A 16,007-nucleotide genomic window follows, 5' to 3' on the forward strand; every position below is an offset into this window, starting at 1 on the left:
GCGCTGTTAAAACAGCTGTTTTGCAAAAAATGCAGTTTCTATTTATGGCTTTTTCGTGTAACTGTTGCGAGTATCCCAGGAATAATTATGGACGTTGGTTAAGCAGCAGAAATTACACACTAATATGTAGGAGTTTTAAGAATTAGCGCTCAGCTTTTTATTTAGCTTATCGTGAATTATTCAGCTTAAGCGAGTATTATCGTGAAATAGAAAAGTCTCTTAATTAGAACTTAGAAAATAATTCTTTAGCACAGCAAAAACTCAAATCAACTATTCTATGAATGCAATATTTTTTCCGGTCAATCAGGCCTCTCTTATCTTTCAGCCATGATTCGTTTAAGCTAAATAAGCGTGAAAAGAAAAAGTTTCTCAGTTTTGTGTTGTTTTATAACTAAGCTGTGATAAGAAATCCTCGATTACTCAACGAAGGTGTAATACATGTTCTGCAAACACATACACAAACAGTAACAGAAAGTTCCATAAATTAACATGGCGATAGAGTAAACCCGAAGGAACAAGGCGGATACGCTATATGGGCTTTTTAAGAATATTTGCACTCAGCGCTTTAGTCAGCTCTCTCTTATTTAGCTGATTGCATTCAGCTCACATTTTCTCCAGCTGAATGAGTGCTGCAAGCCAAAAATACTTGAATTATTTGAATGGTGTTCTCGCTTAAAATCATAAAAGTTTTTATGGATTTTCATAATTTGTGGTGGGTTTTCTTTGCTCTCATTTTTTTCTGAAATTTCTTTTGAATTAATTATGTACTGAAAACAAATGGCCTAGAAACCATAGTTTCAGCTCGACATCATACACTCGGGTCTTTAAGTAGAAATTACACACTTTCTTAATAAAATACAAAAAAGTACGAAAAAAAGGCCTGACAAGTTCTGAGTGAGAATCCGAGTTATTCTCTCAAATTATCGCTCGTTGACGCATTAGTGAACAGAAACACTTAAAAATCTTACTTTCGTCAATATCGGACTTCGTGGAAAAATTTTAATTTTCGAAATATTATATTCGTAATCGAAGTGAGTGATTATATTGATTTCTGAACTCACCTGAGCCATTGCTGCCGAACCAGAGGGCAACGAGGTCCTCACTGGGCGACGAGTGGTAATGGTTGCCGTATAAATATGGACTGGGATAGTCGAGCAGCATGCGACGAGAAGATGGAGACTCCGCTAAAATAAAAATCCAACTGATTAATTACCGATCACTTTAATTGAAATTAGAGAAAGATTTAAAAGTCGATAAAAAAAGTAAAAAGAAACTACGAGGTAACCCAAAATAACAGCGCAAAGAGTAGCTCTGGAGGGTTTCCTATAAAAGATGAGATTTGTAGATCTTTCTTTATATTCCGGCCAATGTCACCAGTCTTTAGGTAAATAGGTATTTCAGCTATCGGCTACGTCAGCTCAACACTGTTCCTCAGGCCAACACCTTATTTACTACATTAATTTCAAGCATTGTTAAGATATTAAGGTCTGAGATCGTCTGGCACGCGGCATAATTTTTTTTAAAGTGCTATTCCCGTCAAAACGGTATACTTATGTTATTTTCTTATTATGGATACCTTATTTATAGGATGCTGTTGCAAAATGGTATCTGAGCGAGTGGCATGATCGCAAAGAATCCATTCAGGTAGTTTTATATAGTAAGTACAATTTTTGCGGTGAGATTGGAAGGAGCAAACTGGATTGAGTCGTACTTTAGGACAACTTAGCACTTTTTTACGATAGAATTAGATGGAGAGAACTGGACTGCATCGTTTTTTAGAACAACTTAATGCTCAGCAAACAACAAGTTCCCGCATGACTCTAACCATCTCTTTGCATGCCCAGCTAATCCAACACATCTAATACCCCTCTCCCAATGCTCAGACCCTGTAGAAGCAACAAGTTTCCTGAACCCACCGTTGGATGATCTGGATGGCAACATTTTCGAACCTTATCGCACTATTGGGGACTACATAACCAATCCAACAACAACAAGAAATTAGTGCTGGGATACGTAGTAAGAATATATCAACATATAAATTTTTTTGGAATAAATTGAAGAAGGCCTTTCTGAGCTTTTTGGGACAATTAATCTTGCCTGATTGTAAACTAACCAGGTTGCTACTGCCGCTTTAAGAAAATAATGGAAATTAAAAATTGTGTACGCACCTTGCACTTGAGCAGCGTATTCCGAAGCCTTTTGCAGATTCAAACGCGGTCGTGGTTTGGGCAAACTCTGTTGTGAGCTGGTCGTCGCAGTTATGCCACTCGTACTCGTATTAGCGCCATTAGCTGCGGCCAAAGCTTGCTGCTGACTGGCAGACGCTGATGAGTCCAACAATAGTTGCTGTACTTGTAAGATGTCAACGTATTCGTCTAATTCCGTCGACTGGGCTGAGCTGGAACGCTGTGTGCCATTCGCCAAAGAGGCGCTTCCGGTGTTGACTGGCAGCAGTGAAGTGCCAACAGACGTTGGTACAGCCGAGGGCAGTGGATAATGCGGATGCAGGTAAGTGGCTGCACCCGTGCTAGGTGTATAGAAGCCGAATTGTGGCCCGGCTTGTACGGGTACAGGTGGTGGTGGTGGCGGCGGAAATTGCAAGGGACTACGACCCAAGTTCAGCAACGGTGTTGTGGGTGTATTTAATGAGTCCGCTTGTTGTTGCTGTAAATGTTGTGCGTGTTGTTGTTGCAGTTCTTGCTGTTGCTGTTGCAATTGTTGTTGCTGCAACAGATGATGGTGCTGTATGGTACAAGGCGTTGCGTTTGCGGCGACACTTAAGTTGGGTGACAGCTGAAGTGCTGTACTAACACAGGGCACTACAAGACCATTCGTGGTGGCCGACACACTAACCGGTGCTGACTCTGTGGTGGCGACGTTGACGACGGTGGCGCTGGCTGCTGGGACGGTTGGCGGTACTGTGGCTGTGACTGCGGCGTGGTGGTGTTCACTCTCGCGACGCATTGCTAACAACATTTTCACGCGTAAAATCAAACAAAAAGGCACGCGAAAAGAAAACGAAAACACAATGAGAAGGCGAACACAAATGAAACGGAAATAGAACTGAAAATAAAACGATTAAATCGACCGCTGGTTTGCACTCCATTTGGTGGTTTCACTGACACAAAGCACACATGAATTTCATGATTGAATTATGATTGACGTTGGTTACTTTGTTTAATTGATTGGCTCTCGCACTCTTTTGTTTTATTTTTTTTTTTGTTATTGGGATTTTTTTTTAGTTTTTGCATCACTCTGCTTTCACACTCGTATAAAATCAGTCTTTAAAAGGACGTATCGTTACAGTATTGATTTCACATTAGATTTTGATTGCTGGAAAGAGAGAAAGAGAAAAGCGGGAATGGTTATTTCTGGAATTTCGTAAGCGTTGTCACTTATAAAGCTTATTAAAATGTCTATAAATAACCACAACTTATGGTAATATATATTGCTCTGGCCAAATCATGTTATCTCTGTAAATATATATATAATATATGCAAACTTTAAACTCAAAAAACAAGAAGATTCTTTATTAGTAAGGATGTCGTTATCGGGTTGATCATTTTCAAAAAAATAAAATAAAAAATAATAACAAAATGGCGTCGACTTGAAAACAAAAATTTTTTTCCCGATTATTTTGATCTATTCGATTTTTTTAAAAACACTTAAATTTTTTTTTTTTTTGAAAATCCAAGGCAGATACGATAGAGCATTGTATAAAGAAGATATATACCAAGTTTCAAAGGAATCGGTTCAGTAGAACTTGATTCAAAATATGCAAAAACAAAATCGATTATTTCAAAATCCCAGACCAGAATAGCCCCTTAACTTTTTTAAATCTATATTACATAGCTTACATTCACAAAATTGTTGTAAAAATTTAAAATTGGATCATGTAAATGGCAAATGAAGAAAGAAGAGTGTAGTGGTAGAAAAAATTAAGCGAAAATATTAGAGGTTAAATTTTATCAAATCATTTATCAAATTTTTTGTATGTTACTGATTCTGGAAAACAAATTTCAAATAATTTCTTTTAATTTTACTTCAAAACCTGCCAGTATCACTAAAAAAATTCAAAATCTCCTGCATTTTTGTGCTTTCTCGAGTTTTTTTTAAATTATATGGTGACATGAAGAGTTGTTTATGACATATGCAACATGAAGTATTGCAATTTGAGTTTACCATCGCACGGTGGATAGTCTTGAAACAGCCATTATAAATACATCAGATCATCAGGTTAGAAGTTCAGGCTTTAGAAAGTATTAGTGTTTGCCTTTTGGCAAGGTTTTTCCAAAATTAGCACTCCTAATATCAGAAAAGCTGTATTCAACGCATAGGCAGAGCCTTCGAACTCACAGAACAGTAGAGCTTTTCAAGTGGTTCTCTTAAGGGGTCAGTAGGGTAATTTGGCCCCTTTTTTACTTTTTTTCATAGAAATTTTTATTCTTTTTAGAACTTTATTCACATATTATCAGTTTTTTTTACATAAATTTTGTCATAACATTGTCAATAAATAATAAAAAAAATTATGAATCTAGTAGGCGTTTTGTGAACATTTACAAAAAAATTAAGCAAATCGGTTGAGTAGTTCGACTAGAATGAGTTCTGCACTCCGAGCGCTTCGAACGTCGAGCGGTATTATTGTTTTTGGGCCTTTTTAGAATCCTTCCAATGGTAAAGTGAGTTTCTACGTTAATTCTAAGGGTATAAGGAAACAGAAAATGCATAAAAAAAATAAACAAATTAAAAAAGATTACCCTACTGACCCCTTAAACTATGTGCAAGTTTTCGAATTTTTGTTTGTCTAATGATTTTTATCTCTGCTTCGTAATTGAGTCATAAAAAAGCTAACAGCAAATATTAGGGGGTTACATGGGTTTATGTGTTTCCAGAAATCGATTTCTTTTATTATATTATTAAATTCTACAAGACCTCTAGAATATTGTCGTATTTTTTCAAGTTGATCCGAGTAATAGTTTCGGAGATACAGCCTTGAGAACTTGTGCACTCGAGGCTAGCTGGGCTAAGTGCGCCGTTTTTAAACGCATTTTTCGTGAAAAAGTGCTTTTGAAGCCGGATGGCAAGATTTCTCGAGAACTACTCAACCGATCTTCATGAAATCTTACACAAGTTTTTGATTAAATTGTATTTAAAGACTTGGACGAATGTTTTTTTTCGATTACAACTATTTAAAAAAAATGTCAGAAATTTTAATTTTCTTGTAAAAATGTGTGTCCAATTTTCAGTTTTTTTCTGCGTCTAAGTTCTAAACACGTATTTCTTCACTTTAGAGGATGCTGTATGGAGTTACCCTGCCAACGCGAGCGCATCTTTTTTCCGAGGGGCCACTGGAAATGGCGTTGCAATGGCCAAGTTTAAAATATTTTTTTCCAAAAATTTCATAAATTTATTTTAGTAGTGTATGTTTGTAACAATAAAAAATTGTAATAAAATATTTTATTTTTTATATGAGAAAATGTTGTTGAAAAAGGCTTTTTGTTACGCGAGGAAACCCATGTAACCCCTTAAAACCGAATCATAATAGTTGCGACATAATTCCTCACAGTACCTTCCAACTACAAAATTATGAGTTCTTGAATGTTGGCTGACCGCTTATAAGTGAAGTAGTTTTTCCAGTCCAGTCGATATCGAACCTCTATGTCATATATGTAGCTGTCATACCAACAGAGCGATCGTATTAAAGTGCTGTATGGAAAACTTTTTTAATTGATAAGGGTTTTTCAGAAAATTCGACACAGATCTCTATTTTTTTTTATATCCCACGCCGGTTCTACGCCGTAATTGACTCGGATTTTATCCGACCAAGGGCTTTTTTTTCGACGATCTAAAAAAAAACAAAAAAAAAAACACAGATCTCTAACGAAGGTATCGCTACCAGCTCCGTTGAAATTATTCAAATCAGACAACTATATCATACAAACTGAGCTATCCAAATCAAGATAATGATTTTCTAAAGCCTTTTATGTTTTAAAGAATGCACCGGTAAAGGGTATTATAGCGGCGTTGAAGCTGAAGTTAAGGTGTTTTCTTGTGGAATTTCGTATGGCACATACTGAGACCAATAGTTCATTTTTAGTAGCTAGAGAAGCGGTCTTACTCATATAATCCAGCTCGAAAACGAGATGCTATTTGATCTTTTGCGACACAACTTTAGGTTTACAGACTTGTAGTACGAGTAGTTTGAAAAAAAGATTATGTTTCAGCAAGCTGTTGAAGTTTGCTGTTTAATGTTCTTTAAGTTCATTATAATTTTGCTCTTGCACATACATATCAGAAATATTTTTTATTTTATTTTTGTTATTTTTTCATATCTCAAATATATATAGATATTTACCTACATTTTTTCTTGGTTTATAAAATCATTGCAGCATTTTAAGCAGCCATTTTAAATGTTTATCTCACGCACTTTAGTTATTTGCACTGCTTTACGCAATTCTTAACTGTTTATTGTATATTTTTAAAAAACGAAAATTCAGTATAAAATTGTATTTCCATGTTTTGGCTTAACATGTTTTCAAAAATTGACGATAAAGACATTTTGACGCTTCATTATGCACATTTATATTTTTCACAAAAGATTTTTTTTCCGCATTTTATTTTCTTAAAGCCAAAATTGTTTTACTTCCGCGCGGTTAAAAACATTTACATTCAAAAATTTATTATAATTTGTATAAAAAATTGTTATTTTAACGCGATTCAACTTTTGTACTTCGACTCACGCGTGCCGGCGGCAAATGAAACCCGACAACCCACACTTTACCACCGACGGTCATTTGAGCACTTTTTTGCGTTTTCGTAGCATTCGCGCGACGGAATTTCAGCACCGATTATTTGTGTATTTTGATAAATTAGTGCTGTTATTTATTTCACGTATAACAAAAAAAAAAAATCTGTTATTTTACGAATTTTTCCTAACTGCTACTCGGCCGCGCAAATAAACGTTTATAGCGAAATTGCCACATTTTGGCGCAAGTGTATGTATGTTGTATAATATTTTGCACGATAATGATGCTCGAGCGCAACGACTTTCGCTGACGCGATACGAAACGAAACAAATGTCGTAAAGTTCTTAACACACTAGACAAACTACCGGGAGAGACGCGCTGTCGAGCCGTCGAGCCACCGAGTCGCTACTATCGGCTAGCCGGTAAAAGTGAATTTGGAAAATCAACGCTGATACTAAAGTGAGCAGCAGCAGCGCCAGTTGTTGTTGTTTGTGTGGCGTCAGCCGCGACCGTTGCTGGCGGCAGCAACAATAACGACGTCAAAAATAAAGCTAACAACGCAACAGGCGTCAACTAGCAATGGTAAATACGAGCGTACGTATGCCGAGCGGGTGGAAAAGCGCGTGGGGACATGCTGCCGAAGATGGGTGGCGAGCGTTTGCGCGCCGCGCGCTCTGCCTGTTGGGCAGACAGCTGTGGGAGATTCGAACGAAAGCGAAATGTATGAATAAGCGCGAAGGTGCAAACGAAAATAAAAGCGACCGAAAGCGCAAGAATGTGCTTTTCACAAAAAAAAAACAAAAAAGAGCAAAAAAAGAAAACGCAGAGGAAATAAATACAAAACCAAATAAACGCGGCAAACAAGTGAGGAGACAAAAAAATGGGATAGCTAGCGAACTCTCGGTGATGGCAAAGGAAAAGCTGAGTAAAGCAAGCAAAGTGCGCGGAAAAACACAAGTATGTGCGTGTGCGTGCATGTTTATGTGTGTCTGTGTAGGCGCTTTTAGTAGAGTGCGTACTTGCTGTAAGCTGGCGTGTGGGAGTGGGTGTGGGTAGTTTAAACCGCTGCGTCGAACAGTGGCAAACGTCAAAGGTGAAAGCACGGCAAAACAAATGAAAAAAGGAAATTCTGAAGTTGTACATTTTTTTTACTGAGAAGTGCAACAAGTGAAGCGGCTGGCGTTGCTGAACGGTTGAGACATTGCTACATTCCGCAGTGTGTGCGTGCAGCGCTGAGACCCTGCGACGCTACGCAACTCTAAATGTTTTATGACGCCAGTAACAGCGCTGCGCGGTAGCATGCTGGCGTTAGGATAAAACGCGGCAACAAAACATGCGTGGAAATGACATATACAGTGGCGTTAACAGCCATGCAGGACGCGTGCTGCGTTACGTCCAGCGCTTTTGCTTCACAACTTAATAATGGCATTAACTACTTTAAGATATTAACTTGTTGATTACATTGACGCGCACTGTTATTATGACAAGGCTGAAAAGAGTGTTGTATTGGCGCTGACTAGTGACTAAAAGAAAGCAAAGTCCGTTATCTCACCACCCACAATTTCAGCGTGCGCAAAGTCATTCTGTAAACAACTGTCTACCTACTCAGGTCTCATAATCCGTTAAAACGATTATGCTGCCGTTATGCTCTAATGGTTATTTCGCATAGAACTTATGCTTCGCTTTGCTTCACATATTTATTTGACAGATGATGTATGTTTTTTTATGAGTTCGTTTACTACGAGTGGAAGCTTGGCGAGGCTTTTAGAATGTTCTCTCAGAACTACCTTGTACTGCCGATGAAGTTGCTCGATACAAGAAGTCAAAATTTCAAACTGCCGCGGTGGCTAATATCTCGAAAATAATCTTGACTTCCGAGTGTAGCCTTCGTTTCCTTCAACTACTTTTAGTGTGGGTTTAATATAAAACTGAGTTGAAGCTGTTAAATACAGCCTTTAAAATTAATAGGGAAGGCTTTAGGAGGTATATTGATCCACAGTTTCACCAACTAACTACAAGTTACCCTTAAGAGTTTTCAGCAGCGATTTCATGGTACTTGGGACAGAACTGGGTTCTTTGTTAATCAGTGTCAGTCATGCGAAAGGAAAAACAGGCGCCACCAGAACTCTTCTTTTAATATATCGCTGGCTTTTCTTGTACCTATAGAGATTTAAGGGGATTTGCCACAAATACTGGAAGAAAAAAGAACAAGCAGTTAATAGGTATTAAAAATAGAACAACAGAACTCAGCTTTTATAAATAAAATGCATCCACTTGAAGTTACATTTGTATAGTCTTCTTAGAAAAACTTTAGAAACTTTGATAAGGCCTCAGTTTCAAAAGCTTAGAAGAAAAACGACTCAAGCTAAAGTTTTTGCTTACTAAAGCACTTGCAGGCTTATTAAGAAATCCGTTTAATCCTTTAATGTTCTTTGTTTTTTTTTTTTTTTAATTTCGGAGGCACTACTTTCGCTTAATTGCAAACGTTTCAGCATAAGAGACTACTTATACTTGTACATATACATATACTCCTATGTAAATATGTAAGCAACTTTAATGTGGGCCCAGCGAAGTGTAATTCATAAATTTACAAAGTCAAGCTCGCAATCCCACAAACTTCCAAACTAAACAGTAACGTGTGGGCGTGTTGCGTTGGTTGGCCAATGCGAATGATATGCGTTGGACTGTCTATAAACTTCATATCCTCGTTAATGATGACGTTGATTTGCCTAGCTGTCAGTTTGTTTATCTGCGTGTATGCCTATTTATTGTCTGCTAAATGTTGTGATAACGGTAGGCAGTGAGAGCGCGTGCCGCCAGGAGCACTTCTAGCGCATGAATACATACATACATATAATCAATATGCTTACGTAATGAGCAGAAAGTGACGACATTTACATGCATACCTTTATGTACACACATATGTATGTATGTATTGTAAGCACATTTCAAAATATTATACTAAATTAATTAGCATGTATTATTGATGCGGTTTTGAATGTCATATGAATAAGAAATAAAATTCTTACATAAGTATGTATGGTTAATCTCTCGAAAGTGAACACTTACGCCCTATAAGTCTTTGATCCGAACTAACCTCAACTGTTTGGACACTTGAGTTGTGCGAGAGACTGGTTTATATTTGTTGGACTTTTTACATTAGAAATTGCGAATGTTCAGATAATGTTCATCTCCAAGACTCTCAGATTCGGATTAATATGAAGATAAATAGTTTTAACTCCTCATCATTCCCTAAACCAATGGCAGAATATTCTAGCAACAACTCAACCCAAAAGCGGCAGTATTATCCAAGTTTTGAGTGCCGAATGGTATTCCGAAAAGACGAGATAATGTTTCGAAGAAACTGCTATATGAGCAAAAATATTGCCGCTCGAATAAAAAAGTGCATCACTGTCTTATAAACTGAACTTCACTTATTTCCTTAAAAGCAAGTAAATCATAATCACGCAGACGAGTCAATTATTACGAGTCGGTAATTTTTGCCAATCGTCCATAGTTTTGTTTGCTATAAATAAATAATTTCAATTAAAACTAACTAATCATCGATTTTAATGGCAAGCAATCCTCCTGCTTTAAGCCAACAAAACATTCCATATCCTTTGTTCATTATCACTTTTGCTCATAATTATGCTTTTTTTTTGTTTTTGTATTAAGTTCGTACTTCACCTGTCGCATTAACATCATTATTATCGTCATAGTGTTATGCTTTCTTATACCCTTGTAAAATGTTGCAAAAGAGTATAATAGTTTTGTTCACTCAACGGTTGTACGTGTTACCTAAAACTAAGCGATGTAAATATATAAAGATAAATGATCAGGATGATGAGAAGGAATTAGTGCTTGAGAATCAACGAATTACAGTCAGAGATCTTACTGGCATTAGTGTCGGAGGGATCAGTAAAAACCATTCTGAAAGATCAGTTGGGCCTAAGAGAAGTTAAAACATGATTGGTTCCAAAATTTTTTCGAACAATAGCGTCGGGTAATGTCTGTGAAACAATGCTTTCCGACTACCAGAGTTTCGTGAAACCTATATTATAGGCAATAACCCGGAAACAGACGATAAATCGGATGAATATTGCGGCAAAAGTGAACCTAGGCCGAAAAAATACGTTAAAAAAATGGGTCAAAAATTAAGTTCATGTTGACAGTTTTTCGATTATCGAGGTGTGGTGTACTCCAAATTTCTACCGACCGGCCAAACTGTCAAGCAGGAATACTATTTGAGTGCTATACGTCATCTGCGTGAAGCTATTCGTAAAAAGAGAACGGAATTATGGCCGACAACTCTTAGTTTTTGCGCCGTCGGATACTGCTTTGATTCTACTTGAGTTTTTCGTTTGGGACACTGGATGTGTCACCGCCCAACTTTATAGGAAATTTTCCACCTCAGCAACTACTTGTGTGATTATACTTAAACTTTGTGTGTGAGGTGACCCACATATTCCTAGCATACATTGTGAAAATGGACCAAATCGGCGATTTAATCTTACTTCTAAAAATTGTTTTCAAGGCTTGGAGCCTTGCAAGTTGCCAACGAGTAAAATGTTTGGTTACACCCGAACTTATTTATCTCTTGCTTACTTGTAACATTCTGAATCGTGTGTAGGCGCGTTACTATGGTGAAATGGGTGTTGAGGTAGGAATCACTGTTGCCCTGGAAGTATGGGAGCGCTGTGGAAAACTTTTGCTTTGCTATCAAAACAAAAATAGAAATACACGTATACACACATTCATTGTTCACATTGTTTATATGTGTGGGCAACGTTGAACCCGAACGAATTGAAGTGTGGATGAGAAAAAACAAGAGAGGAGGCCTTAGCTAATATTTGTGCTTGAGTGTGAAAAGCCTGAGGGTAAAGTATCAATGAATGGGCGAAATACGCAATTTTCCTCAATGAAAAGCTCTCACAGAAAAGCTTCGCTTGCTCTATGTATTTCTTTTCGTATTTTAGTATATTATTAATGTGGTTGCTTTTGAAAAACAAACGCACGTTAGAAAAAGCTCTTTATAAACTTACCGCGTTCAGCTCGAGCAAAATCAGTTATTGGAGCATAAGAGAAGAGCAAATTTAATGAAAAATACTATTTTTTGTAATAATTCTGATAAGAAATAAAATTTGTTTCAAATTTTCAAATTCTGTACCCACATTATACATATATAAGTGAGACTAGTGACAGCATTTTCGGCAGAAAATTTGTGATAGATAATAGGGAGTTTACGAGGTATGACAATTAAGTAATGGGACTGATTCCACAAAAACCGTATATTTGAAAATCATTCTACAACTCTGCCGTCCCCTTCAAAGTAGTCCCCTTGGACAGCTATACATCGATTCCAGTGCGTTTTCCATGCTTCGTAACATTTCTGGAACGCTTCGACTGGGATGACCGCGAGTACCCTCGTCACGGCCGCCTGGATGTCCGTAATCGACTCAAAATGGGTTCCTTTGACCACCGATTTTGTTTTAGGAAACAAAAAAAAGTCACAGGGTGACATGTCGGGCGAATAAGGTGGATGTTGCAACACGGTGATCCCTTTAGGGATCGCGCGCGGAGCCAACCATTGTGAGCTTTGGTGTTTGGTTTCCGCCACCTAGGCACGACTAAGAGCACTATCACCATACACTCGAACTAAACAAGCTAGAGCGATGGTACATATATCAGTGGAGAGGGATGCCGAAAAAAGAGAAAGCGCGGCAATAAGCCTCATTACTTGTCAAACCTTTATCTTTTATGAAAAACAATAATTAATATAAAACAAAATAATTATAGTAATTTTGAATGGCTATATACGTTATTTTTAACCTAGTCCTAAAATAGATATTAGAAACCAGACCAAAATTTACGCCATGTAAGTGAAAAGGTCCGGGTAGAACTGCAAATATCATCAACTTCACTAAAGAAGGTAAAGCAAAAACTCCGTAAATATATTTCTTGGTCCGATAACTGTCTAAGGTCGTGAAATATCGCCTGGATATTACCAGATATCTATATAGCAAATATATTAGTATATCATAATCGAAGAGCTTAATGGAAAGCTTTAGGGGAAGATGCCACACTAAACCAGTATGAACATCCTAAAAAAAAATAGTGGCTAGGAATGATTTAAAACAACACACGTGAATCTGGTCTTGCCTGAAATAAACATGAACACCAATGAGCATTTCTCTGTATATAGTGGTTAGTCCAGGAAGCATGTTTTCTACCCCCACGGTCTCGAAAGACTTCAGGACGCTTGTTGGCCCAGTCACAGGTCATACAGGGTTTGTCCGGAAAGTAATATGACTGATTTTCTTTCGCCGCGACTGCACTTAGGAGCGTGCGTGCACCGACTGGATTTGGTAGAGGACGTTCCTAGCTAATGCACTAGCGTCTGGTCAGTTGTCTCCGAGCAACTGGAGAATCAGGACAAACATTTCCGAGCGACGTGTTTCTATGAGTGAAATACGCGTTTTAATTCTGTGTGAAACTCAGTCAATCTGCGACAGAGACGTTTGATATGATACCCACATGCTGTTTTAACAAAAAGTGGTGTATTTCTGTGGCACCAGGTCTTTTTGGAGGGTCGGAAAAGGTCGCTGATGAATGACAAAGTCCAAAGAAAAACGATGCTCTTTGTCTTTTTTGCATCGTACACCATGAATTGGTTCCTTCTGGACAAATCGTCTACGCGTTTACGTGGAAGTTTTTAAGAGACTCAAACGCAGGGTAAATCGGGTCCCAGGACAACGCCCCGGCTCATACCTCCTTTCCTAACCAAGATAGGCATCCCTACGCTTCCGCAGCCGCTCTACAGTCCAGATGTGGTCCCATCCCCATTTTTTTTTGTTTCCTTGCCTGAAAAGGCCGATGAAAGGTAAGCATTTTGAGACGACAGAGGAAATCCAAGCTGCATGCATCTTGGCTTTCAAGGCTATTCCGGAGAATGCCTTCCATGACGCCTTCAATGCTTTGAAATCACGCTGGCAGCGCTGCATCGAAGCAGGAGGAGCCTATTTTGAGAGTTTTTAAATAATTGTAACGCCTATTCAATACATTTTTTTAAATCGACACAGTCCTATTACCTTCCGGACCAACCCTCTAACTTATAGCCAACACATGCGAATCGTATGGGCTTTATTAGCGATCACAAGTGCAGGAACGCTGAAACTCTTCCTCTGCTCTTGCCCAGCCTTAACTAGAATTCGACTTGGGTATATTAGAGCTTTGTAGTTCAAGGTACTGGACGAAGTATCAAACTTAGATCTCAACTAAACTAATATGACTAATACTTCAGCATTAGAAAGGGCCTATAGATCTATGTATGGTGCGATGAATCTTCGGTTCCTTCTTGATTGAGACCATTTTGTAAATATTATATGTATTTACAACAAAGAAATATTTTGAGAATATACATAATAATGATTTATATAATTAAAAAATCATACTCACCCCGAAGCATTTTGGGCGCGTGATTGCACGCACTAGGTACCGGAAACTGCAAACTTAAGTTCATATGCCAAAAGTTAATAAAGCTGAAATCTGCGTTGATAACGCGGCTTCGTAGCCACAAATTCACTGCTGAAATGTTAGCGATTGCGACTCGATTGTCAACTTACGCGATGCAAACATAATTAATTACCAGTGCGCATAGATAGCTGCCGCGCGCTAGCAAAGCGGAGATGGTGGCAAAGCGATATGCGTTGACAAACGTGGCCGCGGCGCGCGCGTTATATGCCCCAACAACCAATGGGCTAATAGAGCGCGTATATGCCAGCGGTAGTGGTTTCAATTACTAGTGTCAACTACAGTAGCGCGCACGCGCTCCCTAAACACGCCCGACCGGTGTTGTACAATGCGAGATGCTGTTCGCCGATAAGGCGGTATAGAATGCAAAATGCCTAAATGGCGGAATAACACGGTGGGGCATAACGAATGATAGCGATCGCACTGGGATACTGGAGCGCATAACTTAGTTGGAGTCGCTCAGATATACGCACGAGCGCACTGTATGTTAACAGCGCGTATGAAAAGCCGGCGGCACATACGATTTATGCAGATGATGGTTGGAGTTGCCGTTGCGCTTACGCTTGGTCTGTGCGGCGCGCGCACTTATATTTGGCGTTTTTGCACAGACTTAGTCAACAGATGATTTCACTTAGATTTGAAACACGCAATTTGATTTTTATTTGCTTAGAAAAGATGGTCACTTTTGATTTGCACTGCACTTTCGGCGACGCACATATGGCGGCCTGGCGTAAGGAGCGCAAGCAAGCGGCGCCTGCGCGTGCAACGAGACCTTAAAGCGTACGATGCAGCGCTTGCGAGGTACACAAACAAGCGTTTCTCTTGCACTTTTATTTCCTTCTCAATTGCGTTTTAGTATACTTTTCAACACACGCGCACACACACAAACACTAACTTGAAGTACTTGCGTTGCACCTCTAGAACCGGATGTAGTATTTTTATGCGAAGCGGCTTTGTTGTGCAACTTTTATAATTATTAATTTCGCATATATTTTTATTTTTGTTATTATTGCGCTGTGGTTTTTTTTTATTTGGCGCACTTCGCCCAAGATTTGATGTAACACGCGCGCTACAATTGCCAGATTGCAAGATCGCCACTTTGATCGCGCTTTTTGCACGTTAAACTGTTTGGCTTACACTGACATGCCGGCATTGGAATTGGTATTGGCACCGACTGCTGGAAGATCACTCTCTCCGTTGCAAAGTTGCACGCGATACTCAGTGTTGTTAGCGCGTTAATTCAAGTCGTCCGCTCCATTCACGGTTCATTCAACGTTTTCGGCATCAAACTTTGCTCCGGCTAAAGCTCCGCAGCTCGGCGCTGGCGTATGGCGATCGTGGGCTGATCATCGCCTTATATTTTTGTGTACATTCTACATGTATATATATATATATATAAGTATGTTTATATTATACATAGTTGTGGACGTTTGCTTGGATTTGCGCAAAGGCGCGCTAAGTAACCATATATGTACATGTTTCGTGTGTATGGGTCATAAGTACGCCTATTGCATGTGCAAGTGCGTGTGTGGGTTCCTGTGTGGGTATGCGCGCCTGTTGGTATGTGTTTTTGTCACACTTCTGCTTGGCTGTGTAGGCAAACGTCTAAGGCGGTGTTGTTGTTATGGCCTCATACCGCGCGCCACCTTTCCCCGCCAACGCCACCGCCGCTGGCATTGTTGTTGTCATCCGCGCCAAACCACTTTAATTCTATGTACTGTATTGGTTAGT

The 16,007-nt window shown here is 38.8% G+C and overlaps 1 protein-coding gene across 4 annotated transcripts in view; it reads right to left on the reverse strand.

The window, feature by feature from the left end:
• Positions 1-15,560, reverse strand: part of LOC105233778 (hormone receptor 4) — a 126,009-nt gene extending 110,449 nt beyond the window's left edge. Inside the window, exons 1-3 of one of the 4 annotated variants that reach the window (XM_049447883.1) lie at positions 14,202-15,560; positions 2,169-3,333; positions 1,062-1,184 (exon numbers count right to left, since the gene is read on the reverse strand). In XM_049447883.1, the coding sequence (XP_049303840.1) occupies positions 1,062-1,184; positions 2,169-2,976 (931 nt within the window). In that variant the 5' untranslated portion in view covers positions 2,977-3,333; positions 14,202-15,560. Of the gene's footprint in view, positions 1-1,061; positions 1,185-2,168; positions 3,334-6,355; positions 7,338-14,201 lie in introns of those variants that run through there. The other 3 variants (XM_049447886.1, XM_049447884.1, XM_049447885.1) reach the window with 3 other exon arrangements.
• Positions 15,561-16,007: the final 447 nt, after the last annotated feature.

The sequence above is a fragment of the Bactrocera dorsalis genome, chromosome 2 (genome assembly GCF_023373825.1).
Source record: "Bactrocera dorsalis isolate Fly_Bdor chromosome 2, ASM2337382v1, whole genome shotgun sequence".
Classification (NCBI taxonomy): Eukaryota; Metazoa; Arthropoda; class Insecta; order Diptera; family Tephritidae; genus Bactrocera; species Bactrocera dorsalis.